The sequence below is a fragment of the Tetrao urogallus genome (genome assembly GCF_951394365.1).
Source record: "Tetrao urogallus genome assembly, chromosome: 3".
In the NCBI taxonomy this organism is placed as follows: Eukaryota; Metazoa; Chordata; class Aves; order Galliformes; family Phasianidae; genus Tetrao; species Tetrao urogallus.
Genome location: NC_136815.1, coordinates 59,188,815 through 59,203,248, shown reverse-complemented (window position 1 = coordinate 59,203,248; position 14,434 = coordinate 59,188,815). Strand labels below are relative to the sequence as shown.

The 14,434-nt window shown below is 39.3% G+C and overlaps 1 protein-coding gene across 1 annotated transcript in view; it reads left to right on the top strand.

Moving 5' to 3' along the window:
* Positions 1-14,434, top strand: part of TMEFF1 (transmembrane protein with EGF like and two follistatin like domains 1) — a gene marked incomplete at its 3' end in the record, with an annotated part of 117,055 nt that overhangs the window by 82,533 nt on the left and 20,088 nt on the right. The window contains exon 5 of the mRNA XM_079533036.1: positions 12,424-12,520. Within this exon, the coding sequence (XP_079389162.1) occupies positions 12,424-12,520 (97 nt within the window). The remainder of the gene's footprint in view (positions 1-12,423; positions 12,521-14,434) is intronic.

Sequence of the window (14,434 nt, the reverse complement as noted above, 5' to 3'; positions counted from 1 at the left end):
GACACCTTGATTTAAGTACACATTACTCAAATAAAATATTCCCTCAAACCTCTCAGGAGCCTTAGGTTTTTGTACCTATTTCCTAATGGCCTGTATGACCAGCAAGGGGTTTCATGATGCCTACTTTCACCACATCAGTTCAACGTAGCCCAGCACAGGTAGATGGGCAGCATGTGGGACCAAACCCAAGCCCAGTTGCTTCTATGAGAAATGTAGCAACTGGTGTTCACTAAGGCTGTCTGAAGAGTTATTTCACCAGCTCATATGAGGTCCTGTCTCCAAGGATGGGACGTTGAGTTGCCTTCACCTTTCTCACACAGTTTAAAGTATTAGGACCAATTTCCTGCTCAAGCACTGCCTCTTGTTATCTGCACTAGTGACTCTTCTCATGCTTTTAAGAGCTTGCTACCCACTCCATCCCTAGCTCTGTCTGCTTCCCACTTTTCTACCCAGCTTGTTACTCCCTGCAGATGCTCCTGCAAGCTGAGAGTTGCTTGTGTCAGTGCTACAGGGCACTTCTTAGAGGAGACAGATGACAGTAATTTAGCCCACGTCTGACTTTTGTTTTTGCTACAGTTTTTAGAAATGCTTGAATGCTGTTGGGATTTCTTGTAGTATTTCCCCAGTTGGATACAAAGATCTCTGTTAAAGTCTTTTGTAAATTTTACTGTGTTGGTCTGGAATAGATGACTGACAGATGCAGGGATTCTCTGGTAATTTTATGAACAGTTTGAAGAGAAGTAGGCCAGAGCATGCTGTCTTCTGTTGGCTAAACTGCTCAGTGATGAGATGAAAGATACAAGTTCAAATACATTTGTTGCTTGGTTTGGGGCAGGAGACCGAACCCATAGTCTCTTGGTAAGAGAGTCCCAAACTGCGCCTCCATTGGCCTCTGCTGTTGTAGCTGCTCTCAGTTAAAATATTCATTGAGCCTGGAACAAAGGGACTGGGAAGAAGGAGACAGCCTGGAGGTTGGAAGGATACATTCTTCAGAGAGGCTTTGTTAGTCGAGACTTGAATTTTAATTATTTATGCAAAATAGAATGGCATCAGCTGAAGAGAATGGTGGACTCTTCAGGCTGCTTTGCAGCAGTGGGGAATGTCTTGTCTTGGGAGTGGAATATGTGTGCCTGCTCACATCAGGCAGAATGGAACAAATTCAGTCTGAATCCCTTCACCCCATGTGAGTAACTACACTGCCTGGTTCATCTATGAAAAAGGGGCAGTATACTCTCTATCACTGCCTCCTCCAGCAGTTTTGTGACATTAGCCTTTCACTTACCTGGCTCTTTTATATGCGTCAGCTGAAGCGTCCTCACTTTTGTCTGCTATGAAAAACATCGGATATCGTTCTTAATTTTAGGCAGAAAAATATTTTAAATCACAAAAAATTGTAATTCCCACCTGTCGTGGTTTCTGGACTTTTTTTTTTTTTTTCCTTTGCTTTGCTTTAGACACATGTAGTGTCTAAAGTGTAGTGTTCCCATGATAGTGGGAAGAGTTTCAGGGAGCTGCTAAGCTGTATAGAGATAGGGTCAGGAAAGCCAAAGCCCAGCTTGATCTGAACTTGGCTAGGGATGTCAAGAAGAACAAGAAGGGTTTCTACAGGTACCTCAACCAGAAAAGAAAAATCCTGGAGGGTGTACCCTAGGCAGGATGGTAGCAACAGTCAAGGAGAAGGCTTGAAGTACTTCACAACTTTTTCACCTTGGTCTTTCCTGATAAATGGTCACCACACAGCCCTCAAATGTTTGGCTTGGTAGAAGGGGTTCTGGAAAGCAACATCTTTCTCACTGTAAGCAAAGATCAGGTTCATGACCACCTGAGGAACTGGAACATCCTCAAGTCTATGGATCCTGATGAGATGCAACCCAGAGTCCTAAGATGTGGTTGTCAAGCCACTCTCCAAGATATTTGAAAAGTTGTGGCAATCAGGTGAAGTCTCTGGTGACTGGAAAAAAGGTAACATGATACCAGTTTTTTAAAAGGGTAAAAAGGATGATCCCAGGAACTACCAACCTGTCTGTCTCACCTCTGTGCCAGGGAAGATCATAGAGCAGATCCTCCTGGAAGCTACGTTAAGGCACATGGAAGGCAGAGAGGTGATATGGGAGAACCAGCATGGCTTCATCAAGGGCAAATCCTGCTTAACCAACCTAGTGGTCTTCTATGCATCACTGTGCAGTGGTCACTGCATCAGTGGACAAGGGAAGAGCCACTGACATCATCTATCTCGACTTCAGTAAGGCCTTTGACACAGTATCCCATAACATCCTTCTCTCCAAATTGGAAAGATATGGATTTGATGGGTGGATTGTTTGATGGATGAAGAACTGGCTGCAGGATCAAGTCCAGAGAGTGGTGATCAGTGGCTCATTGCCTGGATGGAGATCAGTGACAAGTGATGTCCCTCAGGGATTGGCTCTGGGGCTGATACTTTTTAATATCTTTATCAATGGCATCAACAGTGCGGTTGAGTGCACTCTCAGCAAGTTTGCTTATGAAAACAGCCCCCAAGCTGTTGAGTGCAGTCAACACACCAGAAGGGATGTCGTGCAGAGGTACCTAGACAAGCTTAAGCAATGGTCCCAGGTGATCCTCATGACTTTCAACAAATCCAGGTGCAAGGTCTTGCATCTGGGTCAAGGCAACCCTCACTACCATTAAAAGCTAGAGAATGAAATAATTGAGCACAGCCCTGCCAAAAAGACCTGGAGGTACTGGTGGATGTGAAGCTAAACATGAGCCAGTAATGTGCCCTTGCAGCCCAGAAAGCCAGCTGTATTCTGGTCTATGTCAAAAATGCATGGCAAGCAGGGCAAGGGAGGTGAACCTGCCCCTCTACTCTGCTCTGGTGAGACATCACTTGGAGTACTGCATACAGAAGTGGAATCCTCAGTGCAGGAGAGGCATGGACCTGTTGGAGTGCATCCAGAGAAGGGCCATAAAAGTCATCCATGGAATGGAACGCCTCTCCTATGAGGACAGGCTGAGAGAGCTGGGGCTGTTCAGCCTGGGGAAGAGAAGGCTGTGAGTTGACTTGAGAGCAGCCTTTCAGTATCTAAAGGGGATCTACAAGAAAGAATGAGACAGACTTTAGCAGGGTCTGTTGTGACAGAACAAGGAGAGATGGTTTCAAGCTCAAAGAGTGTAGATTTAGGTTGGATATAAGGAAAAAATCTTTTACAGTGAGAGTGAAAAGGCGTTGGAACTTTTTGCCTAGGGATGTGATTGATGCCATGTCCCTGGAGACTTTCAAGGCAAGGCTGGATAAGGCCCTGGGCAACCTGATGTAGATGTGGTGTCCCTGTTCACTGCAGGGGAGTTGGACTAGATGGCCTTCAGAGATCCCTTCCAAGTCTAAGAATTCTGTCATTCTCTTTATGATGCAATGAAACATTGCTGCCATAGTCTCCCCTTTGTCACTGAGTTGGGCATACTTTTCTACCTTGTCTTTAGTGCATTGAGATATTTTCTGTGTCTGGGAGTAATCCTTCAAAGAATGGAGACCACTGTTGTTTTGATTACCAAACTCTGGCCAAAAAAAGTCAAGAATGTTGTACTCAGATTGTTTTCATATCTGGAAGTGTTTTTATTCCATTATCCAAGTAACTGTAAAAATGTTACAAGGAGGTATTGAAAACATCAGAGAAGTATTACAAGCTAAGGAAATTTAGAATTAAAACAAACCTTAGAAAGGCTGCTGAAGCAGATGATATTGAAAGAGCACTGTTTGGGAACCAACAAGAGTCCAGCTACAGGACTGACAGAAGCACAGCACAATTCCTTCCTGGCATAGTCCTCTCCATTTTCTTCCAAAGGAAACCAGGGCTTGCTGAGATACAATAATCACCTCGTTCTTACAGTTTCATAGCAGACTGTTGGCTAAGGGTGCACAAGTTCAGGGATTCATGTGCCCCGTTGGGGGCAGATGCTGCTTGTGAGAAGCACTGTAAGAGGAAAAATGCAAGGATAAGAGAGCAGGATTCTGTGAATGAATGTAATTGTTTAGAAATTTCTGTTTTCTTCTTAGGATTTACATTTCCAGATGCTAATCACAGAATCAGTATTTGCTGTGTTTCTTAAACACACAATTAGTGGGATTGTGCGTGCACCATCGATGCTGGCACGCACCAAATGGATGAGTGCAGCTGCTTGTACGTGTTCAGGAAGCACTGCCACTAATGTGCAGGAGATGTACCATTTGCTGGTAGATTTTTAAATCTGAAAGAAAGTACTGGTAAAGGATCTATTGCTATAGATCTGCTGGTGACAGTCTGCACTGCTTAAATTAGCTGTGCGCCTCCCATGCAGCTGAGATTTGTGCTAGTGGTTCACGTTGTTCTGTTTCATTTTCCAGATGCATTACAAGCTCATTAATGATTCTGAAACTTGACTTCTTGCAGAATTTCCCTCTTGCTCCAAAGCTGAGTGATATTGAATGCATTCATTTTAATGTCGAAAAAGTGCATTTGAAACTGATTTAAAAAAAAAAAAAAAAAAAAAGGAAAAAGGAAAAAACCTCTCTTTCTCAAAGATTACTTCAGACAAAGTCTTGCCTTAGAAGTTGTCATGTGTCACAAAAATGCTTAGAATTGTGAAACTACTGATTCACATTCTCTCCCAAATCATATTTACTGTTACAAAGACAGGAGATTTCAGCAAAAGAATTAGGAGCGGGAGAATTTCTTAAGTACAATTGAAGGAAGGTGAAAGACTGTCACTTCTAAGGGTGACACAATTGTCTAGTTGCCCTCTGACTTTTTCAGTAATTGTGATTTCCATTTCCTATGTTCTGATGGCATAGTATTCATAAAGATCTGCAATTAAAATCACTCGTTTTGCTCAGTCCAGAAGTCTGAACCTTCAATTAGAATAATAAAAATTATGGTTATGAAAACAAGCTGTTGATTACTTGTAGCAGTGAGTATTCTGATGCCACTTCTAAGAAGAGTATGGATTGTTAATTCAGAAATTAGAGAAATTTCAAAAATCTCATTGTACTGCCATTCTGTTTCACCCCTGTAGAAATCAGTATCAGAGACTGGGATTCAGCCCTAAAAATGTTGCTTAATTAATGATGACTGTGGAATCCCAAGACATGAGTTATAATCTTGTATTCTGCAATGTCCATGCCCTGAAGAATACACACTCATAAAAATGACTCCTGATCCACTTCCTTTAATGTGTAATTTGTTGCTGTTTGAGGCAGAACTGGTGAAAGAGAAGTCACAGTCTCAGATTCGTGTTCATCTCTGCCAGTAGTAAATTGTTACACGTTTAGATCTGTTGAATGTAGTTTCAAAACTGATAGATCAGGACACAAAAACTGATGTACACAAATTGTCATGAATGCATAAAGGAGATAGATTGCTTCCTCACATGCCACATTTTCTTTTTTGCAACATGAATTTTCCTTTTAAAAATTTTATTATTGTTGGAACCTGCCATGTTCTCCCAATAAAAAGAACTGTCTTGACCCAGTAAGGCAGCCTACAGAAGATTAACTTGGATAGGTTTTATAGAATCACACAATGGCTTTGGTTGGAAGAGACTTTAGAGACCATTTGGCTCCAACCTCCTGCTGTGGGCAGGGCTGCCCCCCACCAGCTCGGTCTGCCCAGGGCCCCATCTAACCTGGCGTTGAACATCTTCAGGGATGGGGCATCCACAACCTCTTTTATCAGCCTGTTCCAGAACTTCAGGGAAAAACTCCCCTGGCATCTAATCTAAGCATTCCTTTAGTTTGAGACCATTTCCCCTTGTCGTATCTCTATCTACCCATCAAAAAGTTCATTTCCCTCTTGTTTATGATCTCCCTTTAAATGCAAAAGAGCACAATGAACCCCATGCAGCCTTCTCTTCTCCAGACTGAACAAGCCCAATTCCTTCAACCTTTCTTCATAGGAGAGGTGCTCCAGCCCTCTGATCATCCTCCTCTGGACCCACTTCAACAGCTCTGAATCCTTCCTGTGCTGGGGATACCAGACCTGGATGCAGTACTCCAGATGGGGCCTCATGAAGGCAGAGTAGAAGGGGACAGTCACCTCCCTTGCCCTTTTGGCCACCACTTTTCTGATGCAGCCCAGAATACGTGAATGTGATTAAGGGTGGGCTTTTCCAGTGTTTCCTTCAAAGTATTTTGCATGTCAATATATATATATTTTTTTCCTTAGTTGTATAGCTTCATACAGCCAAGAAGATCCATAGAGGAGCAGTCATCTTAGTGATCCTCATGCCTGCTCATTATGCATAGAGCTGGCAGCCAGGACTCTTAGCCAGGCAGAATCCCTGTCATTTAGCTGAAGGGACTTCAGTGATCAGAAGTCATCAGACTTGTTTTAATTCATTTTTCTGCCAATATTCTTAAAAGATCTCACTGCGGCACTGCCCAAGTAATAGTGAGACAATTGTAAATTTTACCAGCAACTCTGACTTACCTTTACACATTATCTTCTTAGACATGTCCCACTGATTCTGAAAGGAACGCTTTCTGAAGTCAAAGCTGGTTCCTTTTTCTTTTTTCTTTTTTTTTTTCCCAAGGATATTGGACAAAGATAATCTGCTTTCATCTGGCAGTAGTCCTTATTTGAAAGGCTTTTCTTTGGTAGTACTTTCCATCTGGCACGCAGACATATTGCAATCACTTTTGAAGGAGAACCTTATTTCTTCTGAGTCCCCAGATCCTGTCTTTTGCTAAAGGTGAGCTTCTGAGCTGTTCCTTCCGTCTCCTGCAAGTAAAAGCTCTTTTCCTCCTTGCTCCATTTCTCCCTTAGTTTCTTGATTTGATAAAGCCAGCAAATGGTGGTTGTGATTTTCACTTTGTGGTCTAGTTAGGCCTTTACAAGGATGCGCTGAAAACTGTTAGCATGTGTCATGAATGGCACCACACATTTAACAAATGTCAGTGGCTTTTCAAGCCAGCTTCTTAGAGACACATCAGTGTCCTTTGAAGAGACGGGTCCTGTTGATTAGTAAGAAACTGCTATGCCCATGACATTAATTTTTTATTCTTGTTGTTCAGAGAATATCTGTAACTAAGCAGAATGCACTTTTGATATATAAAAAAAGATGTAGTAGTGGCTAGACAGATGGCACCCAATCATTTCAGGCTTTTATGCTAAGGAAATAACATGCTTGCAATACATATAGCTAAGTTAATTATTATTAAAATAATTTGTTTTGAATTTCTAATCCCTCTGAAACCTAATAGGGAAAGTATCTTGTGATGAACGTCTAGCAGATTGCATTTAGTAATTAATAAATTGATATACAGTATGTGCTTTTTAGCAGGCTGCCATCTGTTCCTTCTCCTCACTGGGGACAACACTTATCCAATAATTGTCACACAGTCAGGGTGGTATAAACAGACACCATTTAGAACCTCAAATAATTTTTTCTTAAATTTCTGATAATACTACTGATGTATTTTAATGTATTTTAATATGACTGCAGGAGCTTGATGGTGATTAACACCCTGGATAGGAGGTAACATCATGTCTTTTAGGCATATTTCTATAATGGGGAGTGATTTAGAGAGATGTAAGTGCTGATTCCATCACATGGTTTGTCACTGAGTATCAGTGTTACTTCCAACAGCTCTATTTATTTCTGAGGCCCTACTATACTCAGTAGGTAAAATTAACGCTGAACTAAAACTTGCAAGAATTACTATAATTTCACCAAAGGTTCAACAACACAGAGACAAAGAGCTTGCATGTTCTTGTGTTGTGTCGGTGAGAATTTGCCCTTAGTAGGGATTTTAAAGGGCCTACTGTTTGTTCACAGTGATGCAGGGATCTGGGGCTCAGAAAGACAGATTCTTCTTGGCTCTTTTACAGGGTAACAGATAGGAAATGAGAGCAGGTTCTTCTTATGCGACCTTCTAGGGCTCACAGAACTACATTTGGCATCTTTATGAAATTGCAGGACATCTTCTTTGACATCTAGTGATTTTCCTGTCCTTTCCATTTTCTATCATCTTCCACTCGTGCATAATTTCTCTAGTGCTTACGCCAAAGCTGTTGTGTCTTTGGAAAAAATGGAGTTTGGCCATATTTGAAGAAAGACAGTGGAGTGAATTGGTGTTTATATTCTCTACCCAGAGGGTCTTGCAGTGAGAGATGATCCAGCTCTTGCTAGTTTTCCCCACTGTTATCCATAGCATCATTATGCACAGAAGTTATCATTGCCAAATGTGTAAAATACCTGAGACACAACAAGGGCAGTGGTGGCAGGGAGTCTTGCAATGTGTGGCCTTGAGTCATTGCTTCTGCACATCTTCAAGTTCTGCACACACTGTCATTATAATAATCACTCGACAAACATTGCCATGGCTGGCCTGCAATTAAGATACCAACTTCAAACTCAACCTCTTCAAGCACCTCACAGATAAATAGTCCAGACATCGTTTTATTAAATCTTCAATGCCAAAAATGGAATTTCAAAGGCTGGAGTCTTTCCTGGAGAACACTTACAGCTGCACCATGTTGTCTGTACTGCACAGCAAGGTGTAGCTTGGACTACCAAGCTAGGCTTTGCTTCTAATCCAGCTGGCAACTAATACTTTTGCATAAGCCAGCAGCTTGGTCTAGATTGATCAAGAAACTGCTTGCCAGAAATTTGGGATGGCTAAAATTAGTTTTTTCACTTGCTTCAAATATAAACTTACTGACAAAAGAGCAAGTTTGCAGCCTTGTTTTAAATTATGAGTATAATCTTCATTTTAACTAGTCCATCATTATCGCTGCCCTAAGAATTAATGGAGGAGAGGTTAACTAACTAGAGGTTACTAACAGTTGAGTGAACTGCCACCCATAGCATGTGATACTGTGGATTGTAGTTAGGAGAGGAATTTTCAGTGCTAGGCATGCCAATGGGATTAATATGACTTCAGGAGGTATCTTAAGGATACAGAATAGGATTTGCTGTGGCCCTTCTTATTTTTCCCAAATCATTTTAATTTTAATTGTCTTCCATGAGGTTGTACATCAGTAAAAAATCTCTATACTCCAAATACAGGTAGGAATTGATTTTCAGGGCATCTTCCCCAGACCTGGGATTTGTTGTTGCGTAGGTACATGGCTATAGAGCAGCCACAGCTCTCCATGGGCTCCTTCCATTTCACTGTGATCAGTGATAAATATATGACAGCAAAGCTCTCTTTCCTGCCCATGCCTGGGGGTAGTCCAAACTTCACCTTGACACAAATCAATACTTTTTCTTCCAGCCAGAGGTATTACAATTGTAGGAACACACAAATGAGTTGCCAAGGGAAGCAATTTACTGCTGGCCAGTTCCTCCAGAGCAATTGTCCATTTGCAGGCTCCTGAGGTGGAGCTGGCCAACTTCTGCAGGGAAATAATGACTCAAGGAGAAGTGTTAGCGGACAGTGCAGGTCAGACTACTGGGAGTCACAGATCCCATCCTTGTGCCTCATTTCTTTGAAGGACAGAGTATTAATGAGGTGCTGACCAAAACACTAAAGGAAGCTGAAAAGAGAGGTAAAATGAGCTTTCACTCAACATGAAATTAAGATGTCAAGAGCAGAATTAATCAAGATACCAAAGAAAGTGAGGAGAAGAAATTTTGTAATCATTTATACATCAACATTAGAAGCCTGCATAATAAACAAGAAGAACTTGAATTGCTCGTTTAGAAACATATTTTGACCTAATTGGTATTACTGAAACACTGAAACCTGCTGGGAAGATTTGATTGATTGGAATATTAAAATTAATGGCTATAACCTATTTAGGAACAATCAAATATGTAGAAGAAAGGAGAAGGGAGAAGCAATCTGTCAAGAGGTGCATTGCCAATCTGGAGACACTCACTCACGACAGAGGAACTATTGCCCTCAAATATTAATGGATGAACTTATTTTAACAGCACACAAGTTGGGTACAGAATGTGTCTGCTACCTATTCAGGCTGAAAAGACAGTTATTATATATTCTGTGTTGATGGGAAAAGTAGCATTTTCTTGAAGGACTTCAATCTAAATTATACACAGTGTTTCATGCTGCTGGTTCATCATGCAGCTAATAATGAAAGAAGCTTCTAAAAATTACAGATGACCATTGCCTAATTGGAAATGTTGTATCAAGATGCATTCATCTGCACTACACTTCATCCTGACAGGTGTAAATTAACAGCACCTGAGGTGCAGGTAATTGTGATTTGCATGTATTTATTTTTTTTTATATTATTTATTTGCATGCATATGCAAACAGAATAAAGTACAGATAAGTAACTCTATGTGTACTAGGATTTTCATGTTTCAATCAAGAAAAGAGTACCACACTTTTTCTAAAACAAGCAAAAAATATTGAAGATAGAGAAAGCAATTTTAGCAGGGAGGGAGAGAAGTTCACACTGAATAGCTTGTAGAAACAATTACCTAGTAGTTGTGGATTACTGTTTATGAACACTGAAATGCTAATAGAGCAGCAAAAGTGCTCTGTAAGGCATTCTGGTTGTATTTCAAGTGAAGTCAGATAGTTTATATTGGAAATGATGAAATATTTTCAATCCTAGCAGAACAGCGGAAGGTTACTAAGCACAAAATGTCAAAGGCAGATGTTTTGTGATCTGCAGATCTGTCTGGTTTGCACCTAAAAGCTTCAAAAATGACTGATAAAGAATTTTGTGGGCTACTCATATCTTTATATTTATTTTTTGTCATTAGAACAATGAGAAGTAACGTACAAATATTTTGAGAAAGGATAAATGTGATGATCTGGAGAGCTGTAGCCTCTCATATTGGCACCTGTCAGAAGCAAATCAATAGAATAGAAAGTGGAAGAATCAACTGAAAATAGAATTAAGGGGGGGAAGTGGGGGCACATTTTTTTTGATGACAGTCATCATCGGTTTCTGGTACATAAAATCTATCCATCCGCTTATTTTTTCAAAAAAGAAGTTTGTATAAAGTAGTGGTTTTGAGATGTACTACTACAATCAAAGGCAATATCTCACAAAATCTAAGTAAATAGAAGGCACAAAATCCAGGCAGTGCACATCTAGGTTAGGAAATTATTAAATGTTAAAGAATCCTTATAAAATTATTGTTTTTCTGTGGTCTCTTGGCCTTGAAATGGACTGTGTGCAAATCAGAACTGATCAGGCTAATGATATGCCCAAGCAGGCAAGGTTTTATTGCCCTAGAGTGAGTCCAGGATCTTGATCATCTTTCTTGGATGCCAGCCTCTTTCTTTGCAACAGACTGTCGTCTCTGAAGAGAACTCATTGAGGAATAAAATGAGTAATAAAATGAATGTTAATAGTAATGGTCAATACAGAAGAACAGTCAAAAAGTAGTATGCTAGGCATATATAAAATTTAAAAACTAAACATAAATAAGTAACTGTAAAAATAAAAGAAAACTACTTCTATTGCAATTTATTAAGTGTGCTGATAGAATTCCCACAGTGGTGTAGTTTTGTAATAAATTTTGGGTATGTAGTCATTTTTAAAAAACAAGTGCCATGCTTTAGACACACGTGAAGTCAAGAGAGACTAACCACGTGCATATAACCTCGGCCCACAGTAGAGGGAAAGATTCCTTTCAGGTGAGATCAAGGAAGATTAGGAACAACTGTTGTGGATTTCTTTTTTGTATTGAAATATAAAGAATATAGCAAGTTTTTAATTGTTGGTGGTCGGTTGATTTCTCCTTGCTACAGCATATCAAACTATGAGAAAGGAATCACTTTGTTTAGATCTCTTTTCAACAGCCTTGTGCAGTCAGCCTTACACAAGAGTATATTAAAGTTCTTGACTCCCTCTGCAGATTTCTGTTTCCTTTTCTTCTTTTCAAGCTCTCCATTACTGCACTGTTAAAATAAAGAATATTAAGAAAATATTGTATTGAAACAATTCCCATGTAGTTGTATTTCTTTTACTCAACTAAGAGTTTTGATGTCTTTGTCAACAGTAAGATCCGTGCATTTGTATTTTAGAATATTTGGGGTATTAATTTTACTTTTCAGGGACATAGCATTCATCCCATTTTCTTGTTAAGATTACTTTCTTCTTTTAGTCTTGTACCAATCTAGAAAATATACCACAGCATGTATCAGAGATGAGTACAGTCTAAGACTGTCATCAGAAATAAAAAGGGGAAAAAAAATGAGAAGTAATGTACTTACATTACATGCATGTCTGGTGAAGTGAGAATAAATACAGTGAAATAAACAATGAAGGAAGAGACAATCAATGAAGCAGTTGTGTTTTTTGGGATGCTTGTCATTGTTACTGTTCTACCAACCTCCAATTGCTGGATTTTGAAAGAGGGAGCTCTCCAGTGTAAGTGTATGATAACTGTTGACAAAATAGTTGAAAGTAAATGAATTTAGGCAGGCAAAGACAGAGCTTAATATAGAAGTCATGCTTTCTGCTAATAGTACCTTGTTTTGTTTAGAGTATGAAGGATCTGGGACAGAAGTTCAGAGAAAACACTCAAAATGTGGAGTTTGCAAATATAGGGCTGAGTGTGATGAAGATGCAGAAAATGTTGGGTAAGTTACAAGTTTTCCTTAACAATGTGAATGAACAAAAGAAAAAGTATGTGATTATCTTGACTGCGCTTGTTCCTTTAATTGAAGTTTTAATGCTGTCTAATAATAATGTGTTTGATATGTGGCAGTGAAGAAAAAATTTTTTTCAGCTGCAAGATATAGAAAGAGAGAAAACAATGCAAAGGCATATTGGAGAATCTTTGTCAAAAATACAAAACAGATACTGTCATTCATCTCAGACTATTTTCTGTATGTTCTGCTTTTCTGTACAGAATTACTGTGGGAAGCATACTTTTCTTTTATCTTCTAGTTGGGATCTATTTCACATATAATGTCTCATAAGTTCACAAGATTTTATTCTGAGCTATCAGCATTAAGGAAATCTCAGGATGTAAGGCAGTTTAGCACTAATATTCAAGATGTATGCTACAACTTGATCTTGAATATACAAGTGAAAACAAAATGGCAATAGTACACATGAGTAGTGGCCCAATACTTCAGGTTTCCTAAAATGTCATACCACCGAATTAGGCTTGCTCTTTTATGGGGAGACGAATGAACTGTAGCCATATTTCATAATAATTATAATTTTCTGCAATATTGCCTCGGGCTGCTTCATTTATGACTGTCAAGATGGGTATAGATTTGTTTGTTATATGCATTGGGATGTGCTTCTGGCTTTGGAAAATCAATTCTCAAGCATTCAATTTCAGTAAAAGATTGCCTATTCAGTCTATACAGGTAGAGTTTGCATTTCTGTGACTTCATAGTATCCATAAGGGAAGATAAAGTTGAAGAAAGTGGAAGATTTTTCTCCAGTGTTCCACTTATATATATGAAGCCAAGCTTCCCCTTCTTGATAAAAGTAGAGTGTTTTGTTGTGTTTTTTTTTTTTTTTCTTTAAGATTTCATTAGTGCTCTTTGAAAAAAATATGTGAAGATGTTCAAATAGAAAATAATAAAAAGTTAGGAAATATTCTTATGAGGCTTGCTTACAACCCATCAGATCTGTATTTTTTTCAATTTTGTCAGCTTTCCAACCGAAATGACTTCATTTTTTGCCCGTTAGCTTTGACCAGTATATCTTTTAGTGATATTCACTGTCAATTTGGATTCAGACTAAGTAGGGCCCTGCTTAGGGACCTTAGATTACCTACGCAAGGTTCATTTTGACATGTCACACAGAATGTCACAGGCTTACTTCAGTAGAAGTTAGGAGTTTGGTGCCCTTTATTCCTAAAATCAAAGCAGTTATTTACTGACAGAAGATGGGATTGAAATTTGTTTGGGAAACTCTTAATACAACCTCCTTTCAGAATGCTTTAAGCATCCATGTTTCCATGTTTTTTAACCCCTTGAAACTTTATCATCAGATATAAAATTATTGGCAATACAAACACCTTTAATCAGATTTGTATAAGCATCACTCAGTTCATATTTTTATTTAACTTTCTTAGTATCCTAAACAGTTTGGGTTGGAAGGGGCCTTACTACACAATACAAGTTCCAACCCTTTACCAAGGGCGGAGATACCTCCTACTTGCCCAAAGCCCCATCCAGCCTGGCTTTGAGCACTTCCAGGGAGGGGACATCCATAGAATCATAGAATAATTTTATGCTGTATTACTACCATTATCACTCCCAATTTTAGCAAACCATGCAAGAACTCCAATTTAATAAAAATACACTATCTTGATTTTTTGCTTTTTAAACCGTGAGAATTACCACTGCAACTTTTTGGGCATAACAGGGTGATATCTATTGAATCATAAACAAAAATTTCCTTCAGTTCTGTTCAGATAGACTACCTAGGCCTGGGTAACCCTTGCTTGGACTTCATGGCATTAAAACACTTAAAACGATTGGTGTGATTAGAAAAGGCATTTTAGGAAGATTCTTTTTCAAGATAATAAC